A 12500-nucleotide genomic window follows, 5' to 3' on the forward strand; every position below is an offset into this window, starting at 1 on the left:
TTTATTATCGACTCTTCTGTCCAGTTGGTGTTGTGTGTCTGTCTGTGTGTGTGTCTGTGTGTGTCTGTCTATGTGTGTGTCTGTCTGTGTGTCTGTCTGTGTGTGTGTCTGTCTGTGTGTGTGTCGGTGTGTCTGTCTATGTGTGTGTCTGTCTGTGTGTCTGTCTGTGTGTGTGTCTGTCTGTGTGTGTGTCGGTGTGTCTGTCTATGTGTGTGTCTGTCTGTGTGTCTGTCTGTGTGTCTGTGTGTGTGTCTGTGTGTCTGTCTGTCTGTGTGTGTGTCTGTGTGTGTGTCTGTCTGTCTGTCTGTGTGTGTGTGTCTGTGTGTGTGTCACCAGTTGTATGACAGCTGCAGCTGCAGGCGGGCGTGGTCGGCCGTCTCGATGGTGATGATGTCGGTGCAGAAGTCGGGTCCCAGCAGGAGACAGACGGCCTTGATGACGTTGGGTCTCTTTGGTTTGTCTCCGGACAGCGAGAGGACGGTGAACTGCTCGTCAGGTCCCAGCATCACCATCTCCGGACCGAACACCACCCTGAAGACAGCACCGTCAGCTGGTGTACTCAAACCCCCCCCCCCGGACCAAACACCACCCTGAAGACAGCACCGTCAGCTGGTGTACTCAACCCCCCCCCAACCAAACACCACCCTGAAGACAGCACCGTCAGCTGGTGTACTCAACCCCCCCCCCCCCCCCAACCAAACACCACCCTGAAGACAGCACCGTCAGCTGGTGTACTCAACCCCCCCCCCCCCAACCAAACACCACCCTGAAGACAGCACCGTCAGCTGGTGTACTCAACCCCCCCCCCCCCCCCCCAACCAAACACCACCCTGAAGACAGCACCGTCAGCTGGTGTACTCAACCCCCCCCCCCCGACCAAACACCACCCTGAAGACAGCACCGTCAGCTGGTGTACTCAACCCCCCCCCCCCCGACCGAACACCACCCTGAAGACAGCACCATCAGCTGGTGTACTCAACCCCCCCCCCCGACCAAACACCACCCTGAAGACAGCACCGTCAGCTGGTGTACTCAACCCCCCCCCCCCCCCCGACCGAACACCACCCTGAAGACAGCACCGTCAGCTGGTGTACTCAACCCCCCCCCCGACCAAACACCACCCTGAAGACAGCACCGTCAGCTGGTGTACTCAACCCCCCCCCCCCAACCAAACACCACCCTGAAGACAGCACCGTCAGCTGGTGTACTCACCCCCCCCCCCCCCCCCCAACCAAACACCACCCTGAAGACAGCACCGTCAGCTGGTGTACTCAACCCCCCCCCCCGACCAAACACCACCCTGAAGACAGCACCGTCAGCTGGTGTACTCAACCCCCCCCCCCCCCCCGGACCGAACACCACCCTGAAGACAGCACCATCAGCTGGTGTACTCAACCCCCCCCCCCGACCGAACACCACCCTGAAGACAGCACCGTCAGCTGGTGTACTCAACCCCCCCCCCCCCCCCCCGGACCGAAACACCACCCTGAAGACAGCACCGTCAGCTGGTGTACTCAACCCCCCCCCCGACCAAACACCACCCTGAAGACAGCACCGTCAGCTGGTGTACTCAACCCCCCCCCCCCCCCTGGACCGAACACCACCCTGAAGACAGCACCGTCAGCTGGTGTACTCAACCCCCCCCATCAGGAGCCCCGTCCCACCTGGCCTTCTTCTCCCTGTAGTCGTACACCTGCACGGCGGCGTTGTGGGGAACCCTGTAGGACACGACGCGGGTCTTGTCCCTGGGCTGGCTGCTTTCGCTCGTGGTCCGGTCCGAGCGGTTGGCCAGCGGGTCGATGGGAGACGCCATCAGCGCCTCCACCTTAGAGGGAAGCTGCTTCTGCCACAGCTCCTCGTCCTGGGTCAACATGTAGGTGTGACCGATGACAGCTCGCACCTGAGAGGACACACTCAGAGTTTGAACAACCAACAACTCTGTGTGTGTCTTTATGATCAAACACATCCCACAACTTCTACCGAAGAAAAACTGAAAAGACTTTTCTGGATCCAAAATCACTCGATTCACAGGGTGAGAAAAGAAAGACATTCAAAATAAAGGTTGTGAGCGTTCGGACCTTTCCCGTTTTGATGTCCCGGACGTAGATTCCTTCGTTCTCGTCCAGCGGGATGGCGTCTCGTCTGACCATCACCTCCACAGCAGTGGGCGGGACGTACTCGGCGGGGCCCCGGAGCATCCAGCGGTCTCCAGGGCGACGCTGGACGCCGCCCCTCCGGGAACGCTTGGCCTTCTCCGGCTGCTCCTCTTCGGCCTCCTCGTCTTCGGCCTGGCAGACAGAACGGTGGAGAGAGAGGAGGAGGACGGAGACAAGGGTTAACATGGCGGTGCACTGGAGCGGGGGAGGAGGAACAGGAGGGGAGGGGGGCAGGGGCGGGGGGAGGAGCTAATAGTCAAATAAAAACCAGAAGGTAAAAGAAAAGAATTGAAAAGGAGGGAAAGAAGGTGAAAGGATGTGAGGATGAGGGATCATGTGTCGAGAGGAGGGGAGGGAGGGGTTTGATGAAGGAGGAGAAGAAGAAGAGAGTGGAGGTATAATGAGTTAACCAGGTTAGGAAGGAGGGAGGAGACAGGAGGACAAACCTGACACAGGCCGATGGGCCCCAAGATGTCAGGGCCCAAGATGTCAGGGCCCAAGATGTCAGGGGCCCAAGATGTCAGGGGCCCAAGATGTCAGGGGCCCAAGATGTCAGGGCCCAAGATGTCAGGGGCCCAAGATGTCAGGGCCCAAGATGTCAGGGGCCCCTCGGCCTGAGCTTTGTTCATAAAGGTCAAGAAGAGACCAAAGGACTTTATCACATGGTTAATAACTGGATGGACTTTTAAAGGTCGAGTGGTGATTTGTTTCAGAATCACTATCTTCACCAGAGAGTTGAGCCGGAGAGACGAACGTACGGGGGACACGTGGGTGGACCACAGAGAACATCTCGTCCTCAGAGTCCCTCCCTTCTCTGAGACATACCTGAGATAAGCTCTGCTCACACACGACTCCGCCTCTGTTTGCTTTTCAAATCTCTTTTCATTCATCGACCGGTTTCACAAGAGCAGCCGAGTGCAAGCGTCTGAGTCCAAACGGAGATGTGACGACTCCGCCCTTTGTCCAGAGGGGACTTTTTAGATGTTTTAGTTTGGTCCATGTCCCATCTGCTAACATGGAGGAGATTTATGATCTATACTGCAGCCAGACACCAGGGGGCGATCCAGATTGTTTGGCTTCACTTTTAAGCAGCCGTCATGTCGTCCATCTTTATTTAGTCAGTTAGCGGATGTTAAAACCTGCCTGCTGTTACCACGGTAACCACAGGGGTCGTCTGTCAGCAGATTTCTAACTCCCGACTCGTCCTCACCTCCTCGATGTCGTTGAACGCCTCCACGGCCCTCAGCACCAGCCCCTCCTCCTCCGACAGCACGTACACGTCCTGGATGCCCAGTTCCAGGAGCTCGCCAGGCTGCAGGAAGAAGGAGCGCTCGCCCTGACGCACAGTAACGACACAGACGGAGAATATTACAGAAACTTTCATTTATATATATATTAATATCTGCTCATGACGAAACACTAACTGGTCCTCAGTTTACGTTAAACAGCTAGTTACGTTAATATCTTACGACAAACGATCTTAACATCGTGGTGAAATTATTATAATAATAAAACTAGAATATTTGACCGAGTGTTGGAACATCGGAAAAGTTCAGATTGAAGAAATGAAATATTTTTCTGATGAGCTCAAAGTGGAGCAGAGACGTTCAGGGACAGAAATGAAGACACTTTTGATAAAGTTTCAGATTTTGAAAGTTTACGTCAGTAGAACATCAAGTTGTGGTCGGACTCACCTTCACCACCCTCTTCTGGCCCAGCTGAGGTTTCCCATCGGGTCCGACCGGGTCCAGGATGACGCAGTACTGACGGCTGCTCAGCGTGGTCACGTCCACCACCCCCACCACCTCCTCCGCCACCGAGGGGATGTGAGCCTCCCTGTCACTCATGGTTACCAGCCACTCCTCCCCCGTGCGGCGGTCGCGGCCGGCGGCGTCCTTGAACGGCCGCAGGGCGCGAACATGGAGCGCTTTCTGATGAGACAGAACAAAACATGAAATCTGTCGTGAAAAGATCTCAACACAAACTGATTCAAACCTGAATCCAGGTTTATTCTCTCGCGTCACATGTTTCTCTCTCAGTTCGTATCAAACTCACTTTTGTTACTTTTATTTTAAGGCAAAGACGCTTCATCTAAAATGTTTTCGTTTTTTTTCAATCTCTGATTTTCCATATTTAAAGTCTGCATCCTGAGCTAGTTGTGTTGTTCCAGTTTCACGTCCGTCCCGTGTTAGAAGCCACTCGCTCACTGGGAAGCTCCCAGACATCGTACCTTGTCCGTCAGGATGAAGGCGTTCACGATGTCAATGACTTCTTCATGAGCACCTGGTAGATACGCTCCCACCTTACTGACCAGCCACTCCTCACCTGACACACACAAAATAATAGTTCATTCGTTTTTTATTGGAATGTTTTCTTGACGTCTGTTTGTGTGTGTGTGTGTGTGTGTGTGTGTGTGTTACCTGTGACCCTGCGGACTCCTCCTCTGTCCACGCCCACTTTACGAGCTCTCAGTCTGATGGCCTGATTCTCTCTGATCACTGTCGCCTTGATGGTTTCCAGAACCGCCACCTCCTTCCTCGGGATGTATGTCCCTGACACACACACACACACACACACACACACACACACACACACACACACACACACACACACACACACACACACACACACACACACACACACACACACACACACACACACACACACCAGTTCTCAGAGTCATTTATTGAGTTTTTTAAATATATATAATTTACACATACGTCCATGTTGGTAAAGAGAGTAATTATTAAAGTACCTGGTCCTTCAAACAGCCACTCGTCTCCAGCGATTCTCTTCTCCCCGCCCTGCTCCTCAAAGTCCAGCAGAGCCTGCAGACGCAGCGCCGTGTCGGGATACACGATCTGCAGCGCCGTCACTTCCTGTCGCACAAACACAACACGTCAGAGGAGCTAATGAACAGAAACTTTGTATTTTAACATATTTGTTTATTTCATGGCTGAAATCAAAGAGTAATGTTGAAAACCTTCAAACCTGCTCTCTCTCTCTGTGTGTGTGTGTGTGTGTGTGTGTGTGTGTGTGTGTGTGTGTGTGTGTGTGTGTGTGTGTGTGTGTGTGTGTGTGTGTGTGTGTGTGTGTGTGTGTGTGTGCGCACAGACCTGCTGGACCTCCTCCCCGGGGTACAGTGGGAACGGGTCCTGGGTCAGGCGGATCTCCAGGTCGGCGTGGCGGAGCTTGGCCTGACCCGACTGGTCAAAGAGGACTTGACCGTTGTCGTCACGGGCAACAGGGTTGGCGACCACGCAGTAGTGACGCGGCGGCACCATGATCATACGCACCGGTGAAAAGAGCACTCTGGGAAATACAAACAGAGAATTTATCATCAACTTTCAGATCTTCATAGTTTTATGTCGTTTAATAATTTTGTGTTTTCATCTCGTAAAACAGGAAATTTAAGGACGTGAACGTGTGAAGGCTATTTTTAGTTTTTATGACTTTAATACACAAAGTGAACAATAATGAAAACGTCAGAAAGTCACTGCTGCATTTTTTAATGACTTTTATCAAAAAGGTTTTTAAACACTGCTAAAGTGTGTGTGTGAGTGTGTCTGTGTGTGAGTGTGTGTCTGTGTGTGAGTCTGTGTGTGTGAGTCTGTGTGTGTGAGTGTGTCTGTGTGTGAGAGTCTGTGTGTGAGTGTGTGTGTGTGTGTCTGTGTGAGTCTGTGTGTGTGTGTCTGTGTGAGTCTGTGTGTGTGTGAGTGTGTGAGTCTGTGTGTGTGAGCGTGTGTGAGTGTGTGTCTGTGTGTGAGTGAGTGTCTGTCTGTGTGTGTGTGTCTGTGTGAGTCTGTGTGTGAGTGTGTGTGTGTGTGTCTGTGTGAGTCTGTGTGTGTGTGAGTGTGTGTCTGTCTGTGTGTGAGTGTGTGTGTGTGAGCGTGTGTGTGTGAGTCTGTGTGTGTGAGTCTGTGTGTGTGAGCGTGTGTGAGTGTGTGTCTGTGTGTGAGTGTGTCTGTGTGTGTGTGTCTGTGTGTGAGTGAGTGTGTGTCTGTGTGTGAGTGTGTGTGTGTGAGTCTGTGTGTGTGAGTCTGTGTGTGTGTGTCTGTGTGTGAGTGAGTGTGTGTCTGTGTGTGTGTGAGTGTGTGTGAGTCTGTGTGTGAGTGTGTGTGTGTGAGTCTGTGTGTGTGTGAGTCTGTGTGTGTGAGTCTGTGTGTGTGAGTGTGTGTGTGTGAGTGTGTGTGTGTGAGTCTGTGTGTGAGTCTGTGTGTGAGAGTGTGTGTGAGTCTGTGTGTGTGAGTCTGTGTGTGTGAGTGTGTGTGTGTGAGTCTGTGTGTGTGAGTCTGTGTGTGTGAGTGTGTGTGTGTGAGTGTGTGTGTGTGAGTCTGTGTGTGTGAGTCTGTGTGTGTGAGTGTGTGTTTACTCTGACACAGAACATGAGACAAAGACGTAACCATGTGAGTGATAATCAGTCACTGTGCCGACAGGTCAAAGTCCTGTCAGCGCCACCTACAGACAACAATGGTCATCAGATCCACAGTAACAATGATTGATTGACAGCTTCAGTGTGAATCAGATCAGGTTTCTCTGCTTTTGCTTCCAGACTCTTACTCAACATGTTCATTATAACATGTGACTCAGACATGTCACAGTGTGGACACATCAATCACCACAAACACAACCAACAAAACACACAATGGGCGTTAGCGTTCCTCGTTTAAGAGCCAGAATAAATGAAGTGGCCTCTCTGACCTTTCGTTGTCCTGGCGGATGTAGGTGAGGGGTCCGATCTCCACGCGGGCGATGTTGGTGTTCTGGTCCAGGACGTGGATGTAGTGATGAGGCGGGATTCGGATGATTGACGCATCCCCCGGCCCCTCAAACTCCGCTCCACGATTTCCTCCCTTCTTTGACATGGTGTAACCTGAATGCTGCAGAGAGGAGAGAGTCCGGTTAGAAAACCTCACGAGTGCTTGACTCTCGTCATGTCACCAGTTTGTGTCCGACGACATCTGTAACGACTACGTGAACGACATGAGGGTTAGGACGCTCTAACGACAGAGGGAGGTACCTGCGGGCGACAGGTCAGCGCTGATTAGCTAAACGCACTGTCCGTCTTTTAACAGGAAATAAATACGATGTACAACTTTGGAACCGGACAAACAAAACATCAAAGACTGAGTCTCTACACAACAGGAGTGTGTGTGTGTGTGTGTGTGTGTGTGTGGGGGGGGGGGGGGGGGGCACAGTGACAGAACAACTTGTTCTTCCTCTCCACTGTTCTTCTTTTTCCTGCAGGTTAAACAGAATCATAACCTCAGAACAAAGCCACAAGGTTACCCTGGTTACTGGTTACCTGGTTACTAGTTAGAGGTTATCTGGTTACCCTGGTTACTGGTTACCTGGTTACTAGTTAGAGGTTATCTGGTTACCCTGGTTACTGGTTACCTGGTTACTAGTTAGAGGTTATCTGGTTACCCTGGTTACTAGGTTACAGGTTATCTGGTAACCCTGGTAACTAGTTAGAGGTTATCTGGTTACAGGTTACTAGGTTACATGAGCCCATTTAAAGAAGATTCAAGCTGAATAAAAACTCGGTTTTATAATAAATATGTTTCTTTGTTCTTTTACGGAGAAAGTTCATCATGTTTTGATGGACTTGTTATTTAAGTAGTGATTTCTCCACATTAAGAAGCTGTTTTCATCGATGTTCAAACTGTCCGACATTAATAAAGCTCGAGTAAAAAATAGAAAAGGTAACATGAGCCAACTTCCTGGATGGAAACGCAAAGTACGCAGCACCAAGCCTCCATTACACACCCTGTAAATGTACCGTGATCTTCCTGGTTGGACCCTGAGGACAAACGGCAGAGTCACTGTTCAAGTATCTGATGAACTCACATGAAGCTGTGAAGAGTTCGGCGGGTTTTATTAAACATTGAGCTGCTCTGGTTTCACAGAAAGCTTCATTAAACATCTTTAAATCGCGTGTGACACGTGGTAAATGTTCCGGATTTCACAGCGAAGACCAGAAGACAAACTGTTGGAAAAGTTGAGACACAGTGAAACGAAGATCTGATCGGTGCATGAAACCTGAGCCGATTAGAAGCTTTATTCTGCTTTATTCTGAAAACATCGGAAGTTTGACTCCATCACGCAGAAATCACTGTGATTCAGCGATGAAGTTAAAATGTGGAGATTTTAAATCGGAGTTTGGAGATTTCTAACCTCGTCCCTGTGTCGGTCTCCACCCGGCGGGTTCTGGTTCTGGGTCTGGTCCTGGGTCTGGGTCTGGTCCTGGGTCTGGGTCTGGTCTGGTCCGGGTCGGGTCCTGTCAGACTGAGCGACCTGCAGAAAACAGGAAGAACTTGCAGCTGATCGCTCAGCTGGTGGGCGTGGCACCTACTGACGTATACAGCAGTCACGTGGTTTACGGACACTGGTGCAGAGTTACGTCATCCTGATAAACACAATAATTCCCAGATGTGAATTTTATTTGTGTTTTTAAAGAGTTCCATCTTCTCTCATACCGGTCGACGCTTAAGAAATCACGTAATCCTTTGTTAGCATTAACTAAACGTCCGAAAGCAAAAGAGCTTCATTTCTAACTATTTATTATAAATGTTTATGTGCAGAAACTTCAAATTCTGAAGTTTTCAGTTCTAATAATGAATATTTATGAGTATTCAGAAAATTGTTATACTATTCTGCCCCCTGCTGGTCAGCAATGAACCTTCAATTTATAAATTTGTCTGTGTTCTTGTTTTATTTTAAATGTGGATAAAAGAAGCTGAACACTTTTCTTTTACAACAGTTTAATCAGGCCACAGTAAATATACATATACTATAAAGACGTGTATTTACATCAACGTAGAAAAGAACGTGTTTCTTTGTAAAACTGCTTCTTTCATCTTCCAAACTTTGAGCAGGAGCTGCGATGCGTTCAGGTCCAGGGGAATTTCCTGAGACTCTGAGCTGACGAACACAGAACGTCTCTTTCTCACAGAGGTCACATGATCACAGCACAAAACCAAACACACCAGTTTAACAATGTGCTTCTCAGATTAAACATGTTCACTAGTACATGCTAAATACATTTCATAAACAAGCTGGAATAACGAGGAGGAAGCTCAGGATTCTGTTTTCTTAAAAGTAAATATGTGAACATTTCTGTGCAAAGACCTTTGGTTGAATATCTGCTCCTGGATTTACCTCTAGTGTTCAATATACATATTTAGATAACTCTCATTTAAATACTAACGTGGCTAAAATATCAAAAAATAGTCTGTATATTATGTTCATGACACTGAACAAACATGAAATGAGCTGAACATGCTTCTCCTCCCTTTGTTTAAACTCCATTTTCACAGGTTGATTCAAACAAACACACATTTGTAGAAAAGGTGGAAGAAGAACACGTGGTTAAAGATCAATTGGTATAAAATAGATTTTTTTCTTAAATATTTTCAACGTAACATTTGAAATGTTCAGACGAGTTCGATCCAGAAATAACGACACTAATGTTAAGACGGACGACATGATTGTTCCCAAAAGTGAAGCCAAAGCGTCTCTATCGCCCCCTGGTGGCCGGCTGCACGATCACTACTGCACAGACCCTGACTCCAAATGACGACATCACCACAAGATGGCAGCGTTCCTATGTGAGATATTTTAGCTTCTTTGCTGGAGGAAGTGAGACTCGTATTCAGTCTGTGGTTTGGATCATGATAGAGGGAACTATTAAATATATTTTATCTATAATATTCATAATATGTCAGTTTTAACTATTCCCTCTAGTTGATGTTGTGGTTTACAAAGAAAAAGAAACGCAGCTGAATCCAAATATAAAACTGAACTGGACTGTCACAGCCTGCAACAAGCTGCACGGCCACACGGGGCGCTGCAACAACTTCCACTAAGAGACAGTTAGAGAGACGCTGGAGGGTTGAGGACAGAAAAGTGTTTCCTCTTTTATCTCCGTGCTTGGTCTCCTCCACCTTCAGAGGGAGGAGCTGTTCTGACAGGAGCCTGTTTTTAATATGGGAGTTTTGAGGCATCATGTCAAAAAAGTTTGATGACATTTGAAAAAGAACTGTCATCAATCAAAGTTTTTTACTTTCGGTTTTTGACTTTTAAAAAAAGGAGTTAACGCTCTTTTATGAATAAGTTCTGACGAAGAAAACATTAACCTCATGTGACTGATCAGCTGTTTCTGCCTTAACAGAAATCAAAGAAGAAGAAAGAACCATTTCAACTTCTCCCCTTATATTTTCTCTGGTTGATCAGCGACTGGTTTCGTTTCCTGACCTACAGCGCCCCCTTCTGACCACGCTACACAGCAACTTTTCATATTCACTCGACGATTTAATTAAAACACAAAAACCAAAACTGAGCTAAAAGACGCAAAGCGGCTCCTTTAGCGACCGAGCAGTCATGTGACCCATCACGTGATCCGTCAGTAAAGGTTTGAGTGAAGTGTCATGCTTCAGGAACAGGAAGTGACAGTAAGGACGTCAGGTCTTCAGCTCTGTAAAATCAAAACGATAAAACTTCATGTTTCAATATTAGTGTTTAACAATAATCATGATAATGTGACGATGCTGCTCCAGCGTCTGGTTCGTGTTCGATAAGACACGAGGAGAAGATGCTGGTTCCAAACCGAACCAGACGTGAGTGAAAGACGCAGTTTGAGAGTCTGAAGAAAGAGGGAGGAGAAGAAGCGCTGGTGTTCCACCGCTGATGGAGGATTTCCTTCATCCCTCCTTCATCCATCCTTCATCCCTCCTTCATCCCTCCTTCATCCATCCTTCCCCCCTTCTCTCTTTCTGTGTTTCACTTCCTGAGCTTGAGGCTGGATATATATAAATATATTTGTATATAGATGTGGGAGGAGTCCTCAGTCCAACATGGCGTCCAGCTGGTCGGCCAGGTCGTCGAACATGTTTCCGATGTCGTCCAGGATGGTTCCTGCAGACTTCACAGAGTTTGCTCCGCTGGTGAGAAAAGACACAATAAACAGACATTAATGACAAATACACAAAAGTATAAATACAACAGAGTTTCCTGATTAGACTGTGTTTATATCCAGTTTATTAAAATACAGAACAGAACATTAAGCTTCATTAACCTGAAGTCCTAATATTTCCCTCGTAGGGAAACTGAAGCAACGTGAAAGACTCATTGTTTTACTGAGTGAGTAATAAAAGGGAAACCTTCACGTCCTGAGAACAGAACGCTGGGCGGCGTCTTTCTGTTCCCACCAAGAATCAAACCACCGTGACGCCCCCTGTTGGTTGGTGAGCTGCTGCTCTGAAGCCTCAGTCTGACATGTTGTTCAGCGCCATCTTGGTTTTTTGAAACCAGAAGTAACCATATTTGGATGAGCGGGGGGTGGAGCCTGACTGTAGCTCGAGGACACGCCCACCTGGACCTGCCAGCTGCAGCCATTGGACGGTACTAGCTTCTATAGAAACCACTCAGGTCATCGCAGACACTTTGCTTGTAGTTCACGTCTAAACTGAGACGAGGGGTCGCCACTACAGGTCAGGAGGTCATCGACATCACCAGAGCTCATCCTCACAGAAACCTTTTGAGACATTTTGTCGGGAGGAGTTTGAGGGACGGACCACGCAGGTCAACAGTGACGAACATCAAACACAAACAGTTTATTTGCGTCTCACCCGTCTGAGTTGTCGTCCAGGTTCAGTTTTCTCTCCACAGCCTTCAGAGCTGCTTCCAGAGACGTGCTGGTTTGATCCAGTCTCTGCTGAACCACCTCAGTCCCACAGGACGGCTCCGGGACCAGGTCCGGACCGACCACACACACCTGAGGCCTCGCCGCTGTCAGAGATGGACTCTGAGGGGCCGGGGCTGAAGACGAGGTCGGGGCCAGAGCCGGGGGCCCGTGGAGCGGAGAGGACGAAGAGGTGAAGGCCAAACTCTGAACCACACTGACGGTGAGAGCTGGAGTCGAGGGTCCAGCTGCTGAGGATCAAAACCACAGCGTTTCAAATGGAGACAAAGACAAAAGATTCAACTGCTCAAGTGTGTCTGTGTGTGTGCCTGTAGGTGTGTGTGTATCTGTGTGTGTGCCTGTAGGTGTGTGTGTATCTGTGTGTATCTGTGTGTGTCTGTGTGTGTCGTACCTTGTGCAGCCAGCAGACTGTGACGTACAGGTTTGGGGGCGACAGTGGGGGGTTTGGGGGAGAGTGGGGGTTTGATCTGTGACCCTGTAGCCGGACTGGCCGGCCGCTCTACACCCGTGTCACTGATCCTCAGGGCGACGCCCTCTCGGCTCTGAGGCCTGCTGCCGGCCGGCGAGCCCGGCTGCCCCGCCTCCTCCCGGCTGGGGGAGCCTCCTCCCTGCTCCTTGTCTCTGGGTTTCTGTCGGCGTTT

The 12500-nt window shown here is 49.2% G+C and overlaps 2 protein-coding genes across 10 annotated transcripts in view; both read right to left on the reverse strand.

Moving 5' to 3' along the window:
* The window catches only part of mvp (major vault protein), a 14138-nt gene extending 5746 nt beyond the window's left edge, over window positions 1–8392 (reverse strand). For 2 of the 3 annotated variants that reach the window (XR_004614653.1, XM_034592699.1), the window contains exons 1-11: window positions 8334–8392; window positions 6858–7036; window positions 5273–5468; window positions 4912–5035; window positions 4577–4708; window positions 4387–4481; window positions 3851–4087; window positions 3367–3492; window positions 2079–2288; window positions 1665–1900; window positions 334–531 (exon numbers count right to left, since the gene is read on the reverse strand). Coding sequence is in view for 2 of the 3 variants with exons in the window: in XM_034592699.1 (XP_034448590.1) it covers window positions 334–531; window positions 1665–1900; window positions 2079–2288; window positions 3367–3492; window positions 3851–4087; window positions 4387–4481; window positions 4577–4708; window positions 4912–5035; window positions 5273–5468; window positions 6858–7021 (1718 nt within the window). In the remaining variant the exon portion in view is untranslated. The remainder of the gene's footprint in view (window positions 1–333; window positions 532–1664; window positions 1901–2078; window positions 2289–3366; window positions 3493–3850; window positions 4088–4386; window positions 4482–4576; window positions 4709–4911; window positions 5036–5272; window positions 5469–6857; window positions 7037–8333) is intronic. The other variant, XM_034592698.1, reaches the window with a different exon arrangement.
* A 517-nt stretch (window positions 8393–8909) lies between these two features.
* Window positions 8910–12500, reverse strand: part of LOC117766007 (caskin-2-like) — a 51281-nt gene continuing 47690 nt past the window's right edge. For 4 of the 7 annotated variants that reach the window (XM_034592693.1, XM_034592692.1, XM_034592691.1 and 1 more), the window contains 4 exons: window positions 12251–12500; window positions 11786–12089; window positions 10884–11098; window positions 8910–10838 (listed from right to left, as the gene is read on the reverse strand). The exon at window positions 12251–12500 is cut by the window's right edge and continues 1403 nt beyond it. In XM_034592693.1, coding sequence (XP_034448584.1) covers window positions 11002–11098; window positions 11786–12089; window positions 12251–12500 — 651 coding nt within the window. In that variant the 3' untranslated portion in view covers window positions 8910–10838; window positions 10884–11001. Of the gene's footprint in view, window positions 10839–10872; window positions 11099–11785; window positions 12090–12250 lie in introns of all 7 variants that reach the window. The other 3 variants (XM_034592694.1, XM_034592690.1, XM_034592688.1) reach the window with 2 other exon arrangements.

Source organism: Hippoglossus hippoglossus, chromosome 8, assembly GCF_009819705.1.
Source record: "Hippoglossus hippoglossus isolate fHipHip1 chromosome 8, fHipHip1.pri, whole genome shotgun sequence".
Lineage (NCBI taxonomy): Eukaryota > Metazoa > Chordata > Actinopteri > Pleuronectiformes > Pleuronectidae > Hippoglossus > Hippoglossus hippoglossus.